Source organism: Callospermophilus lateralis, chromosome 11 (assembly GCF_048772815.1).
Source record: "Callospermophilus lateralis isolate mCalLat2 chromosome 11, mCalLat2.hap1, whole genome shotgun sequence".
NCBI lineage: Eukaryota > Metazoa > Chordata > Mammalia > Rodentia > Sciuridae > Callospermophilus > Callospermophilus lateralis.
In genome coordinates, this window is record NC_135315.1 from 55842353 (window position 1) to 55868258 (window position 25906).

General features: G+C 44.9%; 2 protein-coding genes across 4 annotated transcripts in view; one reads left to right on the forward strand and one right to left on the reverse strand.

Annotated features, from left to right (window-relative positions):
• Nucleotides 1-2880, forward strand: part of Arhgap44 (Rho GTPase activating protein 44) — a 172662-nt gene extending 169782 nt beyond the window's left edge. The window contains exon 20 of one of the 2 annotated variants that reach the window (XM_076869168.1): nucleotides 1333-2880. In XM_076869168.1, the coding sequence (XP_076725283.1) occupies nucleotides 1333-1472 (140 nt within the window). In that variant the 3' untranslated portion in view covers nucleotides 1473-2880. The remainder of the gene's footprint in view (nucleotides 1-1332) is intronic. The other variant, XM_076869167.1, reaches the window with a different exon arrangement.
• Nucleotides 2881-3467: 587 nt separating this feature from the next.
• Nucleotides 3468-25906, reverse strand: Elac2 (elaC ribonuclease Z 2). Of its 2 annotated transcripts, XM_076869165.1 has the most exons (24): nucleotides 25535-25906; nucleotides 24880-24930; nucleotides 24669-24739; nucleotides 23615-23679; nucleotides 22376-22433; nucleotides 21474-21542; nucleotides 19906-20028; nucleotides 17957-18015; nucleotides 15427-15485; nucleotides 15259-15331; nucleotides 14531-14643; nucleotides 13076-13171; nucleotides 11905-12043; nucleotides 11738-11823; nucleotides 9900-10018; nucleotides 8607-8703; nucleotides 7334-7472; nucleotides 6751-6789; nucleotides 6502-6611; nucleotides 5886-5985; nucleotides 5692-5812; nucleotides 5373-5451; nucleotides 4631-4775; nucleotides 3468-4107 (listed from the first exon to the last, which is right to left on the reverse strand). In XM_076869165.1, the coding sequence occupies exons 1-24, from the start codon at nucleotides 25759-25761 to the stop codon at nucleotides 3895-3897; spliced, it is 2451 nt and encodes an 816-aa protein (XP_076725280.1). In that variant the 5' UTR covers nucleotides 25762-25906; the 3' UTR covers nucleotides 3468-3894. The 2 variants fall into 2 exon arrangements, with proteins under 2 accessions (XP_076725280.1, XP_076725281.1); XM_076869166.2 differs by lacking the exons at nucleotides 14531-14643; nucleotides 15259-15331; nucleotides 15427-15485; ... (6 more) ...; nucleotides 24880-24930; nucleotides 25535-25906 and having other exon boundaries at nucleotides 11910-12043; nucleotides 13076-13164.

Sequence of the window (25906 nt, forward strand, 5' to 3'; positions counted from 1 at the left end):
GAGGCGCTTGTGTTCTTCCTGATAGGGAGCCCCACCCAGCAGGTAGTCCCAGGCTGGCACAACCTCCCACCTTCAGAGGAGAGATGGCCACAGATGCCCTGCAAGGCCCACGAGCCATCTGCTGCAGGAGGATGAGTGGCACTGGCTGAGCAGAGCTGCAAACCCCCAGATCTCTGCTCCATCAGGCAGCAAATGGATGACAGGCTGGGATGACATTTTGAGGACTATCTGGGGGATGGGGTGAGAGGGGAGCTTTATCCCAGAGCCTCCATGTCTGTATAATGTCTTTTAGGACAGTGTCCAAGTGTATGTCTGTACTCTCAGAATGGTGGTCCTCAGTCTGAACATCCGTTTTACAACAAAACAAAAATTAAACTCCACTTCCCAGGTGTGGCCCACAACTGATCCCTTGCTAGGTTCATATTCTGTGTCACTTGCAGTACAGTTCCCAGTCTGGATAGAGAAGCCAGGCTAAGTGAAGGCCAGAAACTAAGAAAACAATCTGACCAAGAATAAGGGACCCAGAGGACCCATTCCACCCCATCCATCTCCCACAGTCCCCAGGGAGGCAGCAGGCTTAGCCTTCTGGGATTCAGTCCTCCAGGGCCATTTCCAGCGTGGTGGGTCCAGCGAGCTTCATGTGTCAAGCTGCAGGCTCTAAAGACTTGTCTTGGTTTTGCTGACACAGTTGTCCACATGCTGAGCCTTGTTCCTTCTGTTATACTCTTCCTGCTCCATTGTCCAGAAGAATGACCTTTCGGTACTCCTAATAAGGATGTAACCAGAAAGGGGGCAGTTTCTTGGAATAAAGCAGGAGTTTACTCCAGCTGCTACCAGGTCCTGAGGGAGACCCTCTGCTTTGCCTCCATGAGCCTTCCCAAAGCAGCTGTTTCTCGGAGTGAGATGGCTGACCCAGGTCTCCCCCGTTGTCTCACACCCTGTCCATGCAGACTTGAGGGAACTAAATGCAGTCTGAGCTACATCCCCAAAGGATCCTATTGAGACCTGCCCAAGAGCATCCTGCTTATCAGGATCCAAGTGCAGTGAGGCTGAGCTGTTCTGGACAGGCAATGTCAGGTCCTGGAATATCAGTGGAATATCCTCCCTGAACCACTGTGGCAGAACCTGGATCCTAACCACCCTCAAGGTAGAAATGATGGGACCTGGCCACAGCTAAATCATGGAGTCACATGCTTAAACAAACCTCCAAGTGATCTGGCCCTAGAAGGAACAAACCACCCTGCTTCCCAATGCTGACATTATTTGTCTGCAGTTAGCCTCTGGTTAGCCAGAAGCTCCTTTTCAACTCTCTTTCTCTCTGCCAACTTGCAGATCTTGTCCACTTTGATATCCCCTCCATCCACATAGAGCTGGGATCAACACTCCGCCTGAGCCCCCTGGAGCACGCAAGGCGACACTCAGTGACAGACAAGAGGGACTCGGAGGAGGAATCTGAGAGCACCGCCCTCTGACACAGCACCCTGCCCCCAACACGCGTGTACATAACATAACATGGGCCCTGGAGACACGCCGCCAGGAGCAGCGTCCCTGAGCTCAACAAGTATCCTCCGTTGGCTCTTTCCTGTCACCTCCAACGTGAGGTTGGAGTTTGGCAGAAAACTGCAATCTCTGGTCCATGTGGGGAATGTCGGTGGTGCAGATTTTGTTTGTTCCTTATGGGTGGTGACTTCGGCCATTTGTTTGACCTTTGCCTTTTGACTTTGTGCCTATTTTGATCCATTTTCAGCCTCCATGACAAGTAGTACCCACCTCTCCACCCAAGGGCCTGCTTGTCAGAATTGTCCTTTGGGGTGGGGGGGTGTGAGAGAGGGTTGTTACCTGGTTACACACGAGGGCCACTGCCTTGACTGTGGACTGAGACAGGCAATGTCAGGTCCTGGAATATCAGTGTATTAGCCAGAAGAGAAGCAGGACAGGAGCGGGACTTTTCACTCAGACCTGGACTAGGGCTGGAATTCCTGAAGTCCTGGTCACTGACCTTTGCTTGATGCCCAGGGAAGGGCCGGCCCGTGCAACACCTTTAGGCTACCCTTCATCAGAGGGCTCCAAAATAATGGCTTATAACATTTGCTACCTAAATTTCTGTCCCCCCTCATGACTGAAAGTTCTTTACTCCTATCATTTTATACTTCTGAATTTAAAAGAGGATCTTGACCATGTCTGGAGAGTCCGTGGTAGCTCCCCATCCCCCTGAAACCCATTAAGTCTGTCAGTCATTTATTTGGCCCCTCTAGGCATCCAGCTCACTAGAATGTGGGGTCCTGGAGCTGGTCTCTAAATCTGGAGGTTACAGCTGAATAGCAATAATCCTGTTACCCAGAGCAGGTCGAGGAGAGTAAAACCAGCCTGTGGAGACGCTGGTCCACGCAGTGGTGGGCCTGCTTTGCTCACCAGCATCCCCTGCGCATCCCTTCTCATGAAGTCCCATCCAGTTCTGGGGAGGAGGGTCGGGAGGCACTGGGAAGCCTGTTTGCACTTTGGGATTAAGAGAGTGAGAAACAGATCTGGGCCATGCATGCAGTCGAAGTTTCAAATTTTATCCTTTTAAAATAGATATAATATACCTATACATGATATAATATTTGTATATATGAAATCTATATTTGTTTAATTTGAGCCATTCAATCAAAACTGATGTACAGGTGTACAATGAAAAAATTTAAATGCTTAGTTATTTTTCCCAACAGTGTAAAGTCACCCTTCTCTGAGAGTGGGATTTGCGGACTTTTGATGTTACAGCTTTGCTCACTTCCTGGCAAGGGCAGTTCAACCCCCAGTTTGTAATGGAGCCCGGGAGTTGAAAGTTCTCTTTAAATACATGTACAAATTGTTGTCAAAAGTAATGTTATTAAAATAGATTTATTATCCCTGAGTTTGGCGTATGTTCTCATTTTAATAACAAAGCTGTGGGGCAGTTATCAATCTCCTGGACTCTGTCAGGAGGAAGTCTGAAGGTCACCACCAGGGAAGGCCCAAGTCCTTGCTTGCGTGCGCGTGCGCGCGCTCTCTCTCTCTCTCTCACTTGTTTTAAAGCTCCTCCCATATTCTCCGGGGTAGGGAGAGGATTTTGAGTTTCAAGTGCTAACTTGTGTTTTGAAATCCCACAAGGAGGCCAAGGAAGCCAACCCAATGTGATATTTTGTACATATTAAGGGCAAAGAGTAATTCTCATCATGAGCAAGAGAAAACAAATTGATCACTCTACTTTTAGCCAGAACAGTGAGAAGATTTGGATCCCTTCCTGTTCACCTTCCATGGTCAGGTGCTCAATAAAAGTCTGAAGTCACTGTTGGGAGCTTGTATGGCTGGGCTTTGGTCAAGACTCATCAAAGTGGTGGCTCCCCTGGGGGTGGAAAGGTCCTCCTGCCACGTGAGCTTTCCTGGGCACACTGGGAAGCTGGGATAACAACCCTGCTCTGAAGCAAAACCAGAACGAAGCAAAGAACTCAGGATTCCAAACTCCATCTTTATTGCATCTGATTCTCTGGAAATACTATCCCTCGAGTCTGGAATACCTAAACCCAATGTCACCTGTCACCTGGCTTGTCTCTGATTTGCAGAAGGAGCCACCTGGTTGGAGCAGGCGAGGGGTGCTGCCCGTGTCCACATGACTTCCTTAAATACCGACTAGCATTAGAATTCTAGTTGCACCAGCTTTCTTGTTTAGCAGCCTCCTGTCCCACAGCCGTGCCAGGCACCAGTCACAGGAGGTGTCTTGCAGACTGGTGTTTATGCTGGAGCCCAGGCCACAGCATGCCGCCACACCCCCATCCAGAACTGCGTCCTGGTTGATCACCAGGATAAGGAGAGTGGGTGCCGCACAGGGCAGAAGACACACATAGCCTTTAGTGTGCAGGGTGGTCCAGACCTCTTCTAGGCTCTGATCTTCTTACTCTGTGGGCTCTGCAGCTCCTCCGTGTGGGCACGTTTCTGCTGGGACTCCCCGTCCTGGGAGAGGAGGGCCGCTCGCACCAGCCGCAGCTCCCGCTTCTCTTTGCGCTCCACCATCTCCTCAATGTCATCAGCAAACAGGGCTTTTAGCGGGGGAATCAGCTTTGGGATGGTTGGAAAGTCACCAAAATGAACCTGGGTGGCCAGACACAGGATAGGAACATGCCTCAGAGGGACAAGAGCTGGGAATAAGGAGACTGCGCTCACAAGGAGTAGGGCCATCTCCCGACCCTTACACACCCTTAAGCCAAGTGACTAAAATTCCAAATGAAAAGCAGGCTTTGCAGGGAGGGAGGAAGCCCTCTAGAGAAAGCAGCACTCCCACTCCTTGCTGAGGGTGGCAAAATCACAGGCCTCAGGAAAGGTGGTGCAAGCTAATGACAAGGCAGCTTGGCTCTACCACTGGTGACATGTGAGCACCTGTCTTAGGTCTGTCCTGAGGCTCCAGTGCTTTGACTGTGGGGCAGTCCAGGCAATGTCCCTAGGACTGATGTCCAGCAGACCCTACAGGAGGTGGGTCTCTGCATCGGACCCTGGATATGATGCTGGATAGTGACAGACCCTCTTATCTTCATTGCCCCAAGCAGGAAAGAAAATGAAAGGAGGAGTCTGCACCTCCCCACTCTCCCCAAACACACAGCCCACGTGACACACAGACCTTCATGTGGTCAAAGGCGATTCCCACTTTCTCATTGAAGTCAGGGCTGAAGAGGGGGATCTTGGCGTAACGCTGGCTAAAATGGTTCAGCATGATGAATTCCGCATTCATCCGCATCCCTACACCGATGGCTTGGGAGGTAGTGCTGCAGGACAAGGACAAGCAGCCAGGGAAGCTAAGCCACAGCGCAGGGCTCTAAGGCCGAGAACTAGCTCAGGCCCTGGTCCTGATACTGCTGGGGCCCTCAGGGAGGGAAGGCCAAGGATGTTCTCAACTGGCACCTCTTTAGTCTGATTTTTCCCCCTTTCCTTAAAGGAGGCCCACACTCTGTGCTGTCAGCTTCCATCAAGGAGGACACCTGGGAAACACCTGGGAAACATCTGGGAGCTTACACAGAGGTCAAGGCACATCTTCCTTCAGACAGCCCAATATTCAGCCCCCCTCCCCACCCTAGCCCCTGCCTTCCCCTGGTCATTCCCTGATGTGACTTAATAGTTTCTTCCAGTCTATTTCTCTCCTTAAAAACACCATGCCTCACCATTAGAACCTAGGGAACTGCAAAAAATAGAGGCAGAAGGCCTGAAGAGACTGCTATGGGCTCAGGAAGCCCCCTCAGCCTTGGAAGCTGGCCAGCCATGTGTCACTGAGAGCACTGTCTTTCCCCAGAGGCAAACGTGGGCTGTTGGGGCTTCACTTGATGGGAGGAAGGAGGTGACAGGGAGGACTAACTGTTCTCTGCTACCTGTGTGTCTTTTCCACTGCTTCTTCTTCCAAGCCATCCTCCAGAGTGGCCTCATGTATCAGGAGGGTGGCGTCTTTTCCTGGAGAGAGAAATAGCCTGTGTTGAGATGCAGCCCTCTGGGTGAGCAGCATGTGGCCCTGGGATCCACAGCTGTGTCCTGACCCAAACACGCAGCAGCCTTGGCCCTGTGACTTCTCTGCACATTAGGATGCACACGCAGTGTGAGGGGGAACCCAAGTCTTCTGTCTCTGTGCACACGCCCTATGCTTATCTACACCCACCCCCACGCCTCACCGAAGCTCGTTTCCTCTCTACTCACCCATCTGGACCAGAGCCTCACAAGGCATGGTATCCCCCGAATAGACCACTTTCCAGCCAGACGTGTGCACCAGGGCACAGCCGAAAGCGTGCTTGCAGTGGCGGACCAGGCAGGTCTGAAACTGTAGGAGCAGGGCTGGAGGCTGGGCCTGGCCCCTCCCCGCCCTCTTCTGGGCCCACGGCTGTGCCCCTTACCTCTTCCAGATCACAAGCCTCCAAAAGCAATCTGATCAGTTTTTCAACTGTGGGATTATTGACCTCAGCCCCTTTCTGAAGGCATTTTGCAGGAATTATACTAAAAGAAGTCAAAATACTTAAAATTATAATAGCATAAAAAACAATTATCACTAAAGATGTGGAATAAAAATGCAGGTCCTTGGCTAGAGAGCTTCAATTCATTCTTAAAATGAAACAATATGAATTGTAGTCATCAAGCTGGGGAGACTGATCAAGTCAGAGCCAACCATTCCCTGTTCACTCTAAGGCACTTAGCAGATGAAGGCTCCCCTGCATCTAGGCAACGCAGGCCATGGATGACACCAGGCAGATGATGCCTCCCCTGTCCCCTGGGGACAGAGCCAACTCCCATCCACCCATCCATCTGGGGTGGATGGTTTCTGTGCTTCCACTACCTGGGTGTCTGGCATTGTCTAATGGAGAAACGCTGGCCAAAATCTAGGCAACAGAATGGAAGTGAGGGCTGAGGAGAAAAGCCTGATAGAAGCAGACGTTGTTAGGGCAGGGCTGCTAGGATCTGCCAGCTGCCCCGGGGTAAAGGACACCGCCTGGGTCAGTTGCCCTGGACGCTCACCTGACGTGGTGGAGCACCTCCTGGCACTGGTTGTGGTACTGCTGCAGCCAGGCCCTGAGCTGGGTGGGGGCTACCACCAGCAAAGGGTGGAACGGCTTTCCTAGAGACACCTGTGACAAAAAGACCCCAGGGCAGAGTCAACCACAGAACAAGTCAGTCATGATGGTGTGTCAGGAAGTGTGGCTGCCAACGTATGAACCAAGGAAACTCAAAATGTATGAACCAAAGAAACTCAAAATGCTCACTTACCAGGGCACGCTCTCTCTGCAGCAGGATATTCAACAAGCCCTGGGAAGAAAAAAGGACAAGTCACTAGTGAGGTCCAAACCCCATGGTCTTCTTCTGCAAGTAAAGGTTCTAAGGTCCTCATTTACAGTATTTCTGACCTCTATGAACCAATCAGCCCTTCAGAGCTGCCACAGTTGGGGTGATAATGACACATGACTTTGAAATACAATGGGCTGAAAACAAGATGACCTGTGTTAGAAAGAGGGTAATGGCTGGGACCCAGAAACCCCTAGAAGACCCCAGCAAGGGCCTCACAGTCCTGTCTCCCGCATCTGCTTAGTTTCACCGGGGCAGGCTGTTTGAGAAGGCGATTCAGGAAGTGTGTGAAGCCAAACCTGTACTGCTGCTTGAAAGAGCAAAGAAGAAAAGACGTCCTCACTGAACAGGCCTATGCTAGAGCTTCAGAGAAGACTCCACCCCAGCCAGAGAAGAATCCCAGGGCTCTGGTGCATTTGGAAACCGCAGGAAAGCAAGCGCGAGTGCAAACCGGCAGAGGCCGCTCCTTCCAGTGGGCCAGCATGCTCGAGTCCCAACTATCACTCACCGTATGGTGGTCTGCATGCAGGTGGGACACAAACACAGCAGCAAGGGTGCCCAGGACCCTGTCCACTTGGTCTCCATAATGACGGCACAGCTGCCCAAACGTGCCTTCACCACAATCCAGTAGCAGGGCCTTGTCCGGGCTATAGAAGAAGAGCAAGTGTCACCAACAGGAGAGCCTTCGGACAATTTAGAGTGATGCTTTCTTTAGCAGAGAACAGGCAGCAGTTATGCAGGTATCTGCCTTCTATAAACTCTTGTACCATTTTGTGGGGAGCTTATATAAAAGCCAATTAATTTCACCCATAACAATAACTTAAAATGATCAATCCTCTCTCTATAAAAGAATGATCCATAGAACCCTGAAGCCTTTTAAGACCATAGATCAATACAAATGCTGGCATCCAGAATCAAAAATACTTAGATGGAATTAGACTTTAACACCTTTGTGGAGAATTCAAAGGCCAGGCATTATGTATTCGAGACTGTTCTAGTGCCAGCTGTCACAGGATTCTTGCTCTTCCAAGCACCTCTGGTTTCCTCAAAGCTGCCTGGTACATGACGGGCTCCATGTGCTCCATGCAGGAGTTGGTTAGCCTGGACTCTGGCTTCTACTCAGACAGTCTGACCTGGTAGGTCCCAGACGGGGCTCACAGAGCTTCAATTCTGACAGCTTATGGTGGTTTTGTTTGGAAGCCATGCTCTAAGGTGGAGAGTACTGTTACCTTTCTGGCCTTCTTCCTTCTTGGGAGGAGTGCTCAGCTCCTCCCATTTGCAAAGGTTCCTCAAATTGACATGGCCTTCCAGGGAAAAGCACTAGTGGGGAAGGCAATCTGGTAAACACCTCTTCTGATTAGCTTTAGCAGGTTCAAGTTGCCACTCTCAGGGTTTGGGGATCGGAAATCACAGAAGCCCTTTTATGAGCATCTCAGCCCCGAGGTGAGGCCCTAAACTGAGCCACTTCGCTGCATTTCTCAGTCAAAAGAAAAAGATGCCCTAGACTTGCACGTTTCAGATTTCAGTATGCTTCATATCATTATTTGCATTTGCTACATTGTTTGGTGGCTTATCATCTTTCATTAGCAGCTAACTTGGTACTCCACAATCTCACTTCCTACATTTATATATCTGCAGAGCCACTATAACTAGCTCACAGGGCTTCCTACCAACATGCTTTCAAATTTTGCCTGGTGAGTAGAGCAGCACTTGTATTTAAAAAAAATAAGCATAATAAGCCTGCTCTCTGATGGGTGCAGGTGTTCTGGGAAAGCTGATACCTCAGGTTGACAAGAGTGGAGCTGACGTTTCGAATCTTCATGGGGATGGCAGACCCCGTTCCCAGGAAGATGATTTCTGGATACTGGCTTTTTTTCTCTATAAAAAACACATAAAAAACATCCATTTCTTCGGGTCAAAAGTGAGCCAAGCTTCAGTAATGAGCAAAGTTAAGAAAAACAGTGAAGTCCAACCTCCCAGGAGGGCTTCTAGTGGACTCACAAGACAGGCTTCCTCAATAGGGTGAGACCTTCGGGCAATTTATGAGGGAAGAGCCATCTTGGAGGTAGAACAAACACATTCTACAGTTTTTCTTTAAAAAAACACCAAAGCAAAACAAAAAACTCCAATTCTTTTGAAATAAATTGGAAAAAAAGGGAGAGATTTCTTTAAACTCTGAATTGCCACTTACTTCAAGAAAGTGGCATCTACCTTGCACCTGCTTTTGTCCCCATATTCTTCACACAACTGCATTGGGTAGGAAACACCCTGCTGTGCCAGGGAGAAAGCAGGCTCAGAGGGCCTGGTCTCCATGGAGATAGTGAGGAGTCAGATCCAGAGAAACCCATGATTGCCAAGCCTGTGTCCCTTCCTGGGCCTCCCTCAGCCCAACAGCCCTTGTGCACCTCTGAAAGCGATCTACAAATAAAATAAGTCTTTTGCCTTCTACATATTAGAAGACCAATCATAACGAGTAAAGGAACTCCTAGGAAGTTGGTCTTCCCAACCAGGAAGAAATTAAGATGTACTACTTCTGTGGCTTACCTGGTGCTGACTCCAGAGAAGCAAGATCATTTGGCTAGATTAAAGCCCCAACCCTACTTCTATTCCAGCATTCCCTTTATCTATCTCTTACTTAAAATAATACCAAAAAAAAAACAGTAAAAGCAGGAATCAGAAAATGCCCTAATTACTTTTCTTGACAGGATGGTGAAAACCCAATATGGCAGGCCAGAATCTTCCATGGACATTGAATAATAAACCCAGGACCAGATTCCAGGTCAGCAGAGGTCCAGGTCAAAGCCCTTCAGAGGGTCTCACAAGTGTCCAAGGTATCTCTGAAGGACACCTGGGTATTACCACAAAGACTGAAATTTATTGGTCTGGGGTGGGACTGGGACTGGAATTCTTGAATTTCTCTACCCTACTTCTCTGATGATTCTAATGTAGAGCCAGGGTAGAGAAGTCCTGAGTTAAATAAATAAAGCAGGTTAGAATGTACCCGACTGGTGCTGTCAGGACACCTGCAGGTAGGCAGAGCCCAGGAGAAAGGTTATCCCTGGTCCTCCACTCACCTGCAGGGACTGGGCTGCTCTGCATGTTTCTTCTATACTCCTGCACACTCTCCTGGAAATTGGTGAGCTCCAGGGCCTCAGCTATGAATTCATCAGGATTGCAAGTAATAACGGTATCCCTGCAGAGAAAGGCATCGCTGGTGACTAAAGGGGGTGTTCAGGCTCAGCAAACATTGGTTTGCCTATGCACAATCAAAATCCATGGGGACAATGTGCAGAGCATTCCTTTGGATCAAGAACAAAGACCAAGTGACTGAGATGGAACATTTCTATTCTGTCTCTGGAACTTTCTTGAGACAAGTGAGGGTAGCTCACTATGAGTTCTGAATAAATGCAACTCTTCACAATATCTCTTGGCCTCAAAGCCTGAAAACTAGGCACTATACTAATTCCCAGGGACAGGATGACTCTCCTTGTGGTGGGGGCCTATCCTATGCAGCATCTCTTGTGCCACTACCCCATCCCAGGTTGTGACAAGGAAAACTGTCTCCATACATTGCCAAATGGCTCTGCTTGAAAAGCAAGGCCCTAGAGAATGACTCAAATTCAAGTGTACAAAGCTTATCCAATGGGAACTTCAGCAAAATGCTGAGCCTCACCCAGTTGCTTGGGGTGGAGATTGAGAACCTGCACCCTCCAGGAAGCCCCCAGTGCTGACCCAGTGAGCAGCAAAGCCTTGACTGGTCTTGCTTCAACCTGGCTGAGCATCAAAATTATCTAAGCACTTAAGAAGTAAGCCCCAAGCCTAAATTGCAAAATCCTAACTTAGCAGGTCTGGGAAGAATCCAAGAACTGCATTTTTCATAAGCATAAGGTAAATGTGAATATTGGCCAGGTTGTCACTGATGTATATAACAGCCTGTGCAGATGCTAACAAAGGGACAGCAGCAGGCTCTTCAGCTCAAGATGGCCCCTCTGGGCCAGAATTCTACAAACAAGAGTGCTAGACCAAGGCTTCTCAAGAGTGCTGACTATTTAGCCACAAGGGTACACGTGACCAGTCATAATCTGGGAGAGTCAGTATTCTAAAACTACAGAATACACAGGAAACTTAAAAAGGCTCCAGATTCAGACCTCAAAAAAGAAAATAAAGTTGAGGGATGGTAAGGATTTTTCACTTCGCTGGTTGGAAGTGGCAGAGGTATTCCAAGTGGCAATGTACATCATCAGGTGAGTAAAGAAGTATTGCACTCTGACCCGGTAAGTTCACATTTAGGAATGACCTTCAGGGAACAGAGTTCTACTCCAACATACTCAGACAAGACATTTATTCTTTCACTAGAACAGCAAAAAATTGAAAATGTCCCAAATAAACAAATATCCCTATCTAAAACACCAATAAAATCCTGTTACTGGAGAGTATTTAATGATACAGAAAGAGACTGGCACTCTCAGGCCAGAAACCCACATACAGAACTTTTAATTATACCCCATGTACACAGATTAAAAACAACAAAATGCAGGGCTGGGGATGTGGCTCAAGCGGTAGCACGCTCGCCTGGTATGCGTGCGGCCCAGGTTCCATCCTCAGCACCACATACAAACAAAAGATGTTGTGTCCGCCGAAAACTAAAAAATAAATATTAAAAAAAAAAAAAATGCTAACTATCACTTTCTAGGTGGCAGGATAATGGGTGACTTTCTTTACCACACATCTCTGCTATATGCATTCATTAATGCACCGTCCGTGGCCCTCGTGCTAGGATGACACAGTGAAACTTGTGACAGAGACCACTTGGCCTGAAACACCTTCCTGAAACATCTGCTATCCGTCCACTTACAGAAAAGGCTGCCCACCCCCAGCCCAGATGGTCGCACTGGCTCAGAGCCACACACACCTCTGCCACTCCCTTCTGGGACGCAGCTGGTACTTGAGGAGGCATTCTCCCTGGACTGTGGGCACGCAGAGGGTGGGGCCTTCCTCCTGAAAGAGACAAGAACACACTCCATGGTGAGAAAGAAAAGGACAAGAGCCAGGCTGACAGGGGCTGTGCTGGGACACTACCTTACTCTGGGAACTGGTGAGCAGGGGGAAGATGTCTGGATGGATGAGGTTGAGCTGCGTTTGAATCTTGTGGCTGCGAAGGTTGTGGACTGATGCACAATTCTCATTCAGGATCAAGTGCTGAGTGTCAGGCCCAAACCTAAGGAGAAACCAAGCACCATAGTGTCCTTTAGGTTATGTCTTTCATTAGAAGAGCAAAAAATTGAAAATGTCCCAAATAAGCAAACACTGCAGACTGGGAGCACCGATGTGCTCAGAGTATTCAAAGAGGTACATCATTTGCTCCCAAATAGCTACTACATGGGCAGACGTAATCCTGGTTGTATTCTGTTGCAGCTGCCTTCGGAGTGTACTAGAGAGGATGGTGGAAAAACCAAGGAAAATTAACATGTTCAGATAGGGATCTGAAAACAAAATGGAGTGCAGGCTGCAAGACGAAAGGCATAAGAGTAAAACAGACAGCATATATTACATTGCAACCCTTAAGGAATGAAAGACAAGGGAACTGAAAAGCATGAGACTGGCAGAGCAGAGAAGATGGAGATGAAAAATCTGTATGGGGAGAAGCAAGGGAGGAGCTGAAGAGCAACCCAAGGTCATCATGCACCTGAGCTTAATTCAGGCTCTTCCCATCCCTGCTGCCCTCGGGCCCCACCCATGGCCCTGGGTGCTGGCTGTGCTTGATAAAAAAACACAAGAAAAAAGTCCAGGGCCCTCTCTTCCCAGTTACTAAACTATGGTAGCAGAATATACATATCCCAAGCATGCTGGGAATAATAAATCAGGAAATAAAATGACCTGTCAAGGATTTAACACACTGCCTGACATGCAGTGGACGTCCAGTCAGCAGAAGCTATTATTTTATATTTGCAAGTCTCTTCTTTAGTGGGATTATCAACTAAAAGACAGTATTGTTCAAGCATCACTAAGAGTGTGTAAAACTGAAATCAAGCTTATAGTAGAGGGACATGTGTATATGCTATGCCACCTAGTGGTGGTTATTTTCCTCAAAGAGTGGCAGAGATGGATGCTCCCAGAATTACGTGGCAGGAACCCAGAGAAAATTCAGGCAGAAACAGAAGTGAGGGTAGGCTGCACTTAACAGTGGGATGAGGAAAATTATACCACTGCCTGGAAGAGTTGCCCATGTGCCCTGGACTGGGCTCCATACCTCTCCATCCACTGCTGGTATCTGCTGTCCAGGAGCACAGATTCTGGGGCTATGTGGACCACCAGGGCCACAGGGGTATCATCCTTTCCTTGGTACCTGGGGGGAAGGAAGAATGTGGTATTACTTTATAAAGTGATAAAAAAAAATCAGGATGTAAAACAATGACTATACAACCAGGGAGGGTAACGCTTTATGCCCATGCGTGGTAACTAAGCTGCTCCCAGTGGTGCCTGAGTACTGCTGGCCCAGAACTGGCCATGTCACCTACACTACCCATGTCCCCCACATAGAATTCCTCGACTGGACAAGCTCTGCTCTAGACTTCTTTCTGGTCGTCCTAGCTGAGCTTCTTCATGCGACACAGAGGTGTGAGTTTCTTCCTGTCCTTTCCCTGACTACTGGGGCTCCCTCCTTTCTTCATTTCTAACAAGCAGTTATTTCCTCAGGTCAATGTCCTGCACCTTCAATTGCACCTTGGGATCTGCCTTCCAGAGAACCTCAGGCACCAAGATGGAAAATGAAAACTCCCTGCAATCCCACTGTCCAGGGAAGACCACTTATTACAATGGGGATGTTTCCTTCTAGCTCCCTTAAAAATTTTTTTTTTCACACAGTAGCTTCTTTTATTTATCTTCCTCCACCACCATCACACACATGCACAGGGCTCAGAAATGACACCTTGGTGACTTGAAGTTACTTTTGCTGCCTAAAACTTGATTCAAACAAAAACAAAGTCTGTGCCACCAGAGTACCCAAATTCACCCCCACAGAATAAAGTGGGCCCAGAAAGAACTCTAAACACTATAACTAAGAGGTACCACAGACCAAAAGGATTTGTTGTATAAATAGAATGAAATAGTAAGTGAAAAACACAGATGGGTAGAAACTGATATAAAAATTAACAAAAGAAAAAGTTAAGACAGTCACATTGGTCAAAAATTCGACCCAAGGTTAAAGCTGAACTGTGAAACTGATTAACTTTTTCAGAGGAACAAAATAAAATGACACTTAGACCTGAAAGATGGTCCCAGGTTGAAATTCTGTCCCTTACCGATTGACCTTGTGGTCTCATTCTCATTAGGTTAGATGCAGGGAAGTAAAAAGAATTCATGTAGGTAAAAATAATCCAAATAATGAGTTGAGGCATTAATTAGAACTCAAGAACGTTTAAGGATTTATTCTAGACTGTGAACTCTTAAGATTGCTACTTGATTTTCTAGTCCTTGGTGATTTCTGGTTGTTAGTCATTTCTACTTTCACTTCAAGGCTGTGTATACCACAAAACCTACCAGAAGTGACATAAATCCTGCCAGTAGGATTTACACACATTTCAAACACAGATGCAGGGCTTCCCCCAAATACACAGCTGTATCCCTAAGAAGCTTGTGCTTATATGGGCGGGGTCTCCTAAGCACTGATTCCTACTTCTTCCACCCAGGGGCCCCTCATTATTACCTCTTGAAGGTGGCATTCTCACAGATGGGCTGAATGAATCCTTCATCTGGACATTCAACCACAATAAATGCAACACCAGGATCTGGGGGTGTACAGAGCTCTTCAGGCAAAATCTGCAAAATCAAATGGGGTCCTGATGTTCTCCCAACTGGATGGCCTTCAGGGCAGCTGCTAACATTACACAACCCATATCTAAGTATACAGAACACAAGACCAACTAGTAGAGTTACCACTACACCTTCCCTGCTCTTTGCTTATACTTAGACAACTAGTTGGTGGAGGCATTTCAAACCTACAGTGGCCAGGAAATGATGCTTGGTATTCAAGATTGTCTTTAGTCTGTGGCCACTGCATCCAGACACCAAAGAAGACTTCATCTGGATAAACGGCAGAGTGGTGTTCCTCTGAGTCAAGCACCCAAAGTTCCATCCGTATGAAATCTATTTTTGGACACTGCCATGAGCTCTAGCACAAGGAAGAGCATCTGTCCTTGCATAAGGAAGACAAGCAGATCCTGAACAGATAATCTACAGTACTGCCCAAACACAGCAGCATTGATAGCAGGTAGAGTCAAGATAAGAGCTCTACCACAGAGTCAAGCAATGGAATTACAAGCTGTCCTACTTTCTTCAAAAGTGGTGTTTGTAGGGTATGAGCCAGACAGTGCTCTGTCTAGTGTCCCAGGCCCCACCCGAAACCACAGAATCATCATGGACAACAGGCCTCACCTCTTTCCCTTCATAGATGATACTCTTCCCATCCTTCACAGCAGCAATGATGGGTGCGATGGCAGCTGTCCCACTGAAATGAAGAAGGAGGCCCTCTGTAAGATGCCCTCTCTTCAGGAATAATGGTGCACCCAGCGAGTCCCCAGCAGTCTGATCCCCAACACTCACACTGGAAGGCCCATGTCCTTTGCTTTGAGCACCAAGAAGTTTCCTTTTTTCACATGAAGCTGTAACAAAGGGAACACACAAAAGCAATTCCAGTGGCTGAGGAAGAAGCCTGGTTTTAACCAACTTTCTTAGAAGTGTATCTTTCTGGTTTTTACTTTTTAAAATCAGTGTTATTTTCATATAATTCATTATAATGAAGTTTATTGTTTTCAGAAGATATACAATATTCTGCAGAAGTCGCTCATTTTGCGATGCTTTAGAACTAAAAACCTGAATGAATTAAAACAGTGCTTTATTTTCCCCCAACATTAACTCATTATAAATTTGATAAAATGTAACTGTTTCCATATAAAAATTAATAAAATATCCTTCAGGAGAATCCCAAACATACTTGGGTTCTGTTTTATTAGTATATATTCATCGATTAATAACTAAAAGATAATCATTAAGACATTGTCTAACAAGGCAATGACCAGGAAAACTGCTATATATCACAAAATATTCCCATTAGTGGGAAGGTATCAAAAAATGGATAGGCCTTTCTCCTTCTGCATTTTCAAACATTTGGCAACATAGTATTATTGCTTTTATAATCCAGAAAAATTATAATAACAAATTCGCAGTATGCTCTTACTTTGTTAGAAGGACAATAATCCTATCACAAAACTTCAAAATCATTGCCCTGAACTTAAACTTCTATCTAAACATTTTTGGGATCTATTTCATATATGACAGAAAAAAAGTCCCAAATGACCCGAGATGTTAATAGGTTTTTGTTGAAATATATTCAATCTTCATTTTCTTTTTCTTCTCCCCCCCTCCCCAGAACTGGATATTAAACCTGGAGACACTCTACCACTAGGCTACATTTTAAACTGGCCGGGACCTTGTGACCCACCTACCCAGCCTCCCAAGTCCCTGGAATACAGGTGTGTGCCACCACACCCAGCTTCTTTAAATCTTGACAAAACTTAATTTCCTAAAGTTAAGAAGTTGCTCTTAGGACCAAGTCTCAAATTTGGATCTTAAAGTCTCATTCTCAGGATTCTAGAACTCTACCATCTCAAAAATACTATCTATCCTTCAGGAAGGTCTGCATCTTCAGAGGGTACATATCACACAAAGATGCTTGATTTAGCTGACATTAACAAGCATTCTCTTCATATACCCACATGGGTCTGCAGATGGAAACCAAATGTTTCTAATGTTAAAAGGAAACTGTTAAGCAACCAGGCCCCACCAGGCAGTCCAATGGCTGCCCAAAGCCCACATTCTTCTCTCAGGTTTGTCAAGCCACATGCTCACAGACTATTTTCTCTGACCCTTAACCTTCACAGAACTTGAATTAGCCCAGTGTATGGCTATGAAAACCATCATCTGAGAAGCAGCAAATACACTAGAATAGGGAAGAAGGACTTCAGGCTGACCCAATGAAAGCAGACCTCAGAAACAGCGACAGCAAAAGGAGGAGAGAAAAGCCAGCACAAGCAGCCTGCAGCTACTTAGTGTCAGAGCCTACAACTCCAGAACAGCTGCCCAAAGAAAACACAAATGCTAGAGTGTGTAAGAGTAAGCCTGTATCACACAAAAACACAGTTCATCATTCTCACACAACCACTCAGGAACGTGGGAAGAATCTAATACAATTTAAAGAGTAACACATTAGATAGTTTCAAAAAATCATTCGCTGCCTAAAAACTCACAAACTAGTAATATGCCTGTTGACAACAGTACTTAACTTTTATAAAAATTACAACTGTCCTTCAAATGGGGTTGATAGAAATGACACTGGCCATGATCCTGCAACTTATGCTAGCTACTACTAGTCTTCAGAATTGTTTTCACTTGTAGCTGTTAGAATCTGGATGAAAACTGCAAATGTGTTTTAAAATCACATCAATTCTTTAACAACAATACCAACAACAACAACAACAAAACAAAGCCCACATATAAAAAAATGTAGTCTTACCATAGAGTAGGCAAAAGAATTTGTTACAAGTTATATTATAATAAAATTTTAATGTAAAACTCTTCTAAAAATACACCATAAGATCTTAAAAACAGCTTATTGTAATAAAAATTTTAAATGGAATTGGTTAATTTCAGAATGCAGATCTAGGCCTCTGTGAATGCTAACCAGTATTAAAATTGATTTGATAGTAACATCTTAAGGGTTACAGTGAAATAAATAAATAAATAAATAAAATAAATAAAATTGAAACAGCAGGAGGGGTTTGAATAAAAGCCTAACTGATGTAGGAAAACAAATACAGCTGCCTTCAACTACTTCTGAATTCCAAGAAGGACCAATCATAGGCAAATATAAAATAAATAAATAAACGGAGGGAGCATTTAAAATATGAAAGTACAGGTAGTATTTTCGAGAAACAGGACATCTGTGTTTCTTTTAGCCACAGGTAACCTAGGAACTATTACCTCTGAATTACTGCAAAAGTGCTAACCAGAGGTCCTCAACCACATCGACTGTCACATGCTCACTTAAAGCTTGTATTTGGAAAGAGTTTCTTACCTTACAGACAAAAGCTACCACCAAGGAAGGGTCCCTCCCATCTCTTTTCCGGTTAATATCTGAGGAAAAAAACACATTTGATTATACTAAGGTAAATGTGAAGGTTGTATTAGGCTCACAAATGAGTATATCTTGATATCTAGTTTTACTTCATAATAAATTAAAAGGCTAATAAGATCCCAATACAAAGATTGAAAAAGAGTTGTGCCTAATATTCTTCAGATTTCTTTTTATCCTACTTATGTTGAGATTTTAATAAACAAAAAATGTAAAGCTCCAATCAGAGAAACTTCAGAATGGCAAGTAAAATTATTTTTTAAATGGCCATTTTACATAGGAATGAAGAAAAAGAATTGTGATGTGCTTTGTAAACAAGTAAAAAAATATGAAAAATAAGATAAATGCTGCTAAAATGCCTTCCTGCAGGGAAAGTGTGGTTATCAGTCTTTACCCATCCCACCTAAACAAGAAGGCACTCAAGTTCTGTCTTTTCTTGGACACCAGACAGACACACCTCAGGACAGGTGGAGGAACTGATCAAGCTCTGCCCAACACTGGGCAAAAGAATCCTTGAGCAGTCCAATTCCTTTGATACATCTAACCTTGGACTTTTAATTCTGTTTCCCAGTAGGTTGTCATTCTGAAAGAAAAGGTACAGATTCATTCATTGATTTGACTGTTTTGCTCAACTTAGTGGTTACAGTTTTTGCATTACTGAAAAACTAATGTGTATCAATGTTCCATTAAAGAAAAACACAAATGCCCTGTGTATGAATGACTTTGCCAGGTCCTGCTCTTCTCTGGCTAAACAGAACAGGCTGTAGACTGGCCCTAAAGCTCAGGACTAACAACCCTTTGTGACATGCCGCAGTCTCTGGCTGGGCACAAATCACGAGCCTCCACACAGCTTGTAGATTCAAACAGCAATTCTTTATTCCCGAACTCACACCGGCCGTCTACAAACACGTTCTGGGGGAATCCATGTTCTCTTTCCAAATCCACACTCTGCCCTAATCCACTCTCTCCCAAATCCACCCGCATGGGCTTCTGTCTCCCAAAATATACTGTCTGACCCTAAGCACTCAAGAGGAACTCAGCAGCAGGATACGCCCTATTCCAAAAGAGGAACACCCTAATCTCCTATTACTAAACCGCCCTATTCTAAAGGGGAAACACCCTACTCTCCTATTATGCTAAACTGCCCTATTCTAAAGGGGGAACACCCTAAACACGGATCCTGCCCTGGTCCTTGAGCAAGGTCACCTTTCAGAAGTCCTTCCACTAGACAGCATGGGAGTAAGCTGGCAAGGAATTTGTCATACCTACTTGGCTGATGGCTCCCAGCAGTGACAACCCTTGGTCAGCCATGAACTGCCAAGAAAAAAGTATGCTTTGTACACCTAGCTTTCTTATGATAATAATTCTAATTCAGAGCATTGAGAGGCAAAGAATTGTCATTTGTGACACCATGGACCGAACAGAAAGACACTCTACTAAGTGAAATAAGCCAGTCACAGAAAGACATATTATGATCTCCCTTATCTTTTGAATCTAAAAATGTTGATGTCATAAAAACAGAATAGAAAAATGACAACCAGAGGCTGAGGGTAGAGGGAGAGGGAAAGAGGACATGTTGATCCAAGTATACTAAGGTTTAGTCAGGCTGGGAATAAGTTTTAGTGATCTGCTATACGGTACAGTGACCACAGTTGATGATAATGTATTATTTATTTCAAAATTGCTAAGCTTAGATTTTTAATGTACTCACTCAATAAAAATAAGCTGGTGAAATGTGGTGGCTATATTGATAGAACCTTTCTACATCAATCAAAACATCTCCTTGTACCCAATAGATACACATTAATTATTATTTGTCTACTAAACATAAATTGATCTTAAAAACAGACAATGCATTAAGACACATAAGTCCTTTCCCAGCAGGGTTATACCATTGCCGTCTGGAAGGTGCCGATTTTCAGTGGACCCGGAATCTGAAGACTGTTCTGGGCTGAGCCTGCCGAGAGGCCTTTCTGGGCTTGTTGATAGCCGGTGCTTCCCACATCTCTGTTCACCTGGACAGTACAGGAAACCAAAAACACTACATAAGGTGAGCTCACAGCCAAAGCCCAGATGTTCACATACAGGAATGCAAGAAGGCCAATCAAACCATCATGCCTTTTATTACAGTAGCAAAGAATTAGTTACTAGTCTACCAGGTCTCTGGGCTTACTTATGTCTTACTCATTTTTATGCTTCTGCAAAGCTCAGAGCCTTACCACAGTAGGGATTCAACAAATACTGACTGAAAAGCACACAGGCTCTAAGTTGGTTATTCCTCATCCTCTCTCTTCATAAACAAACTCTCCAAAGGGTACTCATCTCCATGAGAGGAAGAGGTAAGTCCAAAAAGTCAAGGAAAAAAAAAAACAAAACTGCTGATTTCAACAGAACCCATGTTTGCTCCTCCACCTATGTTCATTCATTTAGGGCCCACTGGGCACTGAGAAAACCATGATCAGAAAAACTGAATGAAGTAAGCACTGATCAAACAAGAACATGTTACATATAAACTGTTAAATGCTATGAAGGGAAGAACAGGGTGCTAGAAGAAACAACAGAGACAACTCAGGCTGGTAGAAGGAATTGGCAGAAGGGGTCCAAAGACATGTGATGAAGAGTGAGCTAGGCAAGAAAAGTTCTACTCTGACCATTCTCTAACTGGTCTATAAGCACTGTGCCATTGCTTGAGCCACACCGCTCCCCTCCCTTATTTCTTTGATGGGCACAGGCCTCGTTTCTTCTCTTGCATTTACACATGTCCTCATCTGCAGCCTTTTAGTACTTGGCAAGCATCATACTAGTTAGCACTATTGAGTAAATGTCCCTACCAGTCAATATTCTCAAGTAGGTAAAACTCACACGGACTGTTTAAACAGACACAAGGACCAGTGACATGCCCTGTTCCCAAGTCAAATCACATCATCTGGTTTTGGTACCTGAGAAACTTTATAGGAGCTTCTGAGTTCAGATAACACCCTTTTAGGTTGCAGTTACTGGCATTTATTTTAAAATATTGACCTGTACAAGTCTTTTTCAAGAAAGAAGGGTACTAAGATCCATTGCAAAAAAACCCAAAGCAATGAATATTCACATCTAATGCAGCCTACTTTCTGACAATGCTCGATTATGGAATATTCCAATGCACAGTCATTATCAATATTCATGAGTTCAACACATCCTGCAAATACAAGAATATAAACTTTTTTTTTTTTTTTTTTTGGTGCTGGGGCTTGTGAGACAAGCACTCTACCAACTGAGCTATACCCCCAGCCCCAAGAATATAAACTTCTTAAGAACAGGAACCAAATCTGAATTCCTCAACTAAATTTCCCTATCATGCTCAAAACACAAAGCAGGGTACTCAAAGCAATTATTCAAAAGTTTTTGGTTTCACCCACATTTTCCTTACTCAGGACCTATACCTTCTTCCCCTAGGAAACCTGGCTTTTGTACTCACTATATATGGGGACTTGGTGAACTGTCATGGTTTCATCCTTATATTCTGGTGCAGAGTGGGGCCGCACAGCTGCGTGAAAATCACAAATCAGGACAGTAATTATATTAGTAAACACATGTGAAAATAAACTTTCAAGATCAGCAACCATGAGCCCCAGAATTCTGGTGGAAATCTGCCACTAAAACAAAGTTTCTGAGTAGATTAACATTTTTTAAGGAAAGAAACAAAACTGTATTTTCAGCAGCCATTTATATTTACACAGTCAAATGAAAAGTCATGCTGTGATCATTGGTAACTATCCATTAAAAAAGAATTTAAAAAGAAACCAATATTGTACTTAAACTTAAGAGTCCTCCATTAACATACAGGATTATGATACCAAAGAATCTATCATCTCAATTATAACAGCTGGTATACATTTTGAAATAAAAGACTAGTGTGACTATAAAAGAGGAGCATTAACAAGCCAAAGACGCACACGAGCCCTGGGATGAGGTACCTGCTAGCATCCCCAGATGCCAAGCACTTTAAGCCTCCAGACACAGCTGGAGCTGAGGTTCAGCTAAGACAGCTGCAAAACCGTCACACCCCTTTTCCTCCTGCAAGGAACTCAAAGCAATAAGAACCATCTCTTGGACTAAGGAAGGAGACTTGGAACTGGTATGGAGAACATAACATGCCCAGCACATGTGTAGGCACATGTTTTAAAGTACTCTTATCTTCCTATCCAGTATTTTTGTGGTATCAGATGAGGAAACAGAAAGTTCAATTAAACAATATTTTAAAATTCCATGTCATGTGAATGAAGTATCTGATTTTCAGATTTGAATCTGGTTTTTATGGATTCTAATTTGAGAAGAAGAATAAAGAAATATCAGACAATGAGTCAGCCAAGGACATACCCAGTTCTATTCCTTTCAAAGGACCAGAAAATATTTTGATTGCTTCTATGTATTTTTCCTAAGAAAGAAAATAAAAAATAAAGTGAGCAGTTATGATTAAACAAATATAGAACACAGCAATGTATTTAAACATATAAATAAAATCAACAATGAACAAAACGATGATTCAAATGTGAATGAGTATATTGAATTTCATTTATACACATAATTACTATATCTGCTCTACACCAATGCCAAGGATTTAGCAGTGCAAAGGAAATAAGGCCTTACTCCCATGAATCTAATGGAGGAGACAAAAATGAAAAAAATAAAAAAAATAATGACACAACATCTTAATGCAATTATGATTTTGTACTCTATAGGAACAATTAAAAATGCACAGACTAGGGCCAACTTGTCTAGAAAGACAGGACAGACTCAGAGGAACTGACCGTTTAGCTGAGCCCTGAATATCTAGTAAAGATACAAACAGGGATGAGAGGAGGCAGAAGAAATTCATGTATAGCCATGAGATGGGAGGTGCTTTGGTGTGACAGAGGGTTAGAGTCCGCCCTTGTAGTTGTAGCTTGGTGACAAATACAGATAAAGTGTTGTCAAGGCCTGGGGCCTATGGGAATTGTAGGCTGTATCAAGGCATGTGGACTGTATTACAATAGACAGCAGCTCCTGAGGCATTTTAGGTTGGGTACTGACTGCATTTCTATCTTAAAAAGAGGTCCCTCTAGCTGCTATGTGGCAGATGGATTACAAGGACAGATATGGAAAGCTATTGTTGTAGATAGGTGTGGGTGACAGAAAATGATGCCCTCAAAGAGATGGAAACAAACAGACTTCAGGCATTATTTTAGAGACAGTATTAACAGTACTTCATTGGTATGAAGATGCCTGAAATTTAATAAAGAATAAAAATCATAATTTATTAAGTACTTACTTGGCAATAAACATCTAAAAGGTGATTTAGTGCTTAATATATGTTACCTTATTTAGTCTTTAACACATGTATGAAACCTAGCCACTTTATAGATGAAGAAAAGGAGGCAAAGGGGCAAATAACTCATTCAAGGCCAGAGAATTGAGAAGGTTTTAAATTGGGATCTTTTAAATTTGAAAGGTGATGTGTTTATGGCACAAACAGTTATATCTGGAAGGCAGAAGGCTGATTAGCAAAAATAAACATTCTTCTAATTAACACTAAGAAAGGAGGAATTGGTTTTGATAGGTAAGTCAGGAGAGACTCACCAGTTGTGGAGGTCCAGAAAGCACACACTTTGGAAGCCCGGTTTCCTTTAAAGTAAGAATCATTCCTAAAAAAGAGGAATATAATAAGATCTCTCATCAACTTGGCCAGTAGTTACAGCCAGGCAGAGCAGCACCCTTTACTTAAGGAGTTATTTATCTGTGTGTCCTCATTCCAGCTTCTAAACAGTCATTATATATGTCCTCCCTCTATACAGTCATCAGGCAACTCTTGGAGAGCAGAAACGATGCTAGTTAGAGAGATAGCAATACTTCATCAAATGCTTCTGGGATGGACAAACATGAGAAGGGGATAAGGCAGTGAGGCACCTACTATGTAAAATGTTCAGAGGAGTTCACTCTCATAGTTATACAAAGTAAAGGGACTGCCGTATAGATCGCACCATAGTCACTTCATGTACATTACCCCAGTCAGCTCTGAAATCAGGGACCAGTCACTCCCTCCTGCCCACATTACCAGGCTTACAGAATTTGGCTGCAAAATAATCTTGACCTTCTCAGTCAATGGTCATGAACAATGAGATATCCTGGATAGCACATGACTGTGTACAGCTGCTGATGTTGTTCATGATAAATACATCTACTTTAAACACTCTACTTTCCAGTTAAACCTCTTGCACAGCAACCCAAGAAACCAAGTGAATAGTAACACTGGGAGACAGATCCACATTACAACCTGCCCTGATGAGTCACATCTTTCTTTTCGTAGAAATGGGAATTGAATCCAGAGGCACTCTTCCACTGACCTACATCCCAGACCTTTGTATTTTGAGACAGGGTTTTGCTAAGTTTGCTGAGGCTGGCCTCAAACTTGTGATCCTTTTGCCTCAGCCTCTCCACTAGCTGGGATTACAGGCACACCTGGCTCTGAGTCAGAGCTTTTGATGCTCTGAACTGCAGCTGACTGGGCTGGCATTTAAAAAATAACAATAATAATAATAATAATCCCAGCTCCTCTGGATTGGGAAAGGAGCAAAAAAAGAGAAAGGCAGGTTAAAATTCCACCAGCATCTGAGCCTATAAAGAATATACTCACCACACAAGCCCCCCACATTAGACCAGTGCATTCGTGTCAGGAATATGTTGTCCAAGCGAGAAACCTTCAGTCTAAGAAAGAGAAAACATTTCAGTAATAGAAAATGGATTGACCAACTGAAGTTGATTCTGCTATAGAAACACACCTGTCTCTCATCCCAGCTTTCAAGCCCCATAATCATCTCTATCCCAAAAGAAAATTGTTGACTCACTTGTGTTCCTGCATGAGTCTCTGGACGCCTTCTCCACAGTTAAAGAGATACCTAATGAGGGAACATTACCAAAGACACTCAGAAGATTCTATCCTGTAAATCTCCGACACCAGTAAAAAAGGCTTTGCTGTAGACTGTGAGCCAAACAATTAAAAATATATGTTGTACAAGTGAACTGACTTCTATTAGGACAGTAGGTTAGGAATAATTCTTAACAGAGGCCAGGAGACTTGGGGCCTGAAGAGGATGGTTGGGGGCGAGATGGGACTTCTCTCCCATCAGCTCATTTACAGATCTGTCTAACCTACACACCAACCATGAGGACGCCTTTGGGATGCACGGAAAGAGAATGCCAAGTGCCAGCCCTTGGCTTAAGGGATGGGAAGAAAGAGGACGCTTAGGCTCACGTCTGAAGTTCTTCCCTGATGCCTGGAAACCTTATGGATCGAGAGATGTGAGGCATCCAGGGTCTCTCCCACCCTCCCCAAAGAGCAGAAGGTGAAGTCCAACACGTGTGGGAAGTGGGGGAAACCGGAGTCTGACAGGTGCCACGAAGCTCCTGGGCTACACAGATCCGAGGGCCCCTAGGGCGGGGCGGGGCTCAGTAAGGGGACACCGCAGTCACCCAGTAGGACCCCGTACGCGGAGCACTGACCGGTTGTACTCCGAGAAGACGTAGAGAGCTGCGCCCGCGTCACGGTCGCCAGCCGCCACTACCTGAAGGTACACGGTGTTCGGGCCCCCAGGGCCCCATGACGGGCCGCGCTTCTCCCGCGTGCGCAGGTGTCGCAGGGGGTCCTTGGGCGGCCGCTGGCGGCGGGCGGGTCCCTGAGACATGGCGCGCCCGGCCACGGACCGCAGCAGCGAGCGAAGCGCCCACATGCGCCTGTCTCCACCTGGGCTGAGAAGGCAGCCGGTCACCTCGGTCCGCGTGCCCCAAGCACCGCCCCTCCACTCCGCATGGTGGGCCCAGCCAACCAGGGTACAGGTAAAACATAGGCCCGCCTACACAAGCCTACGCGTCCAA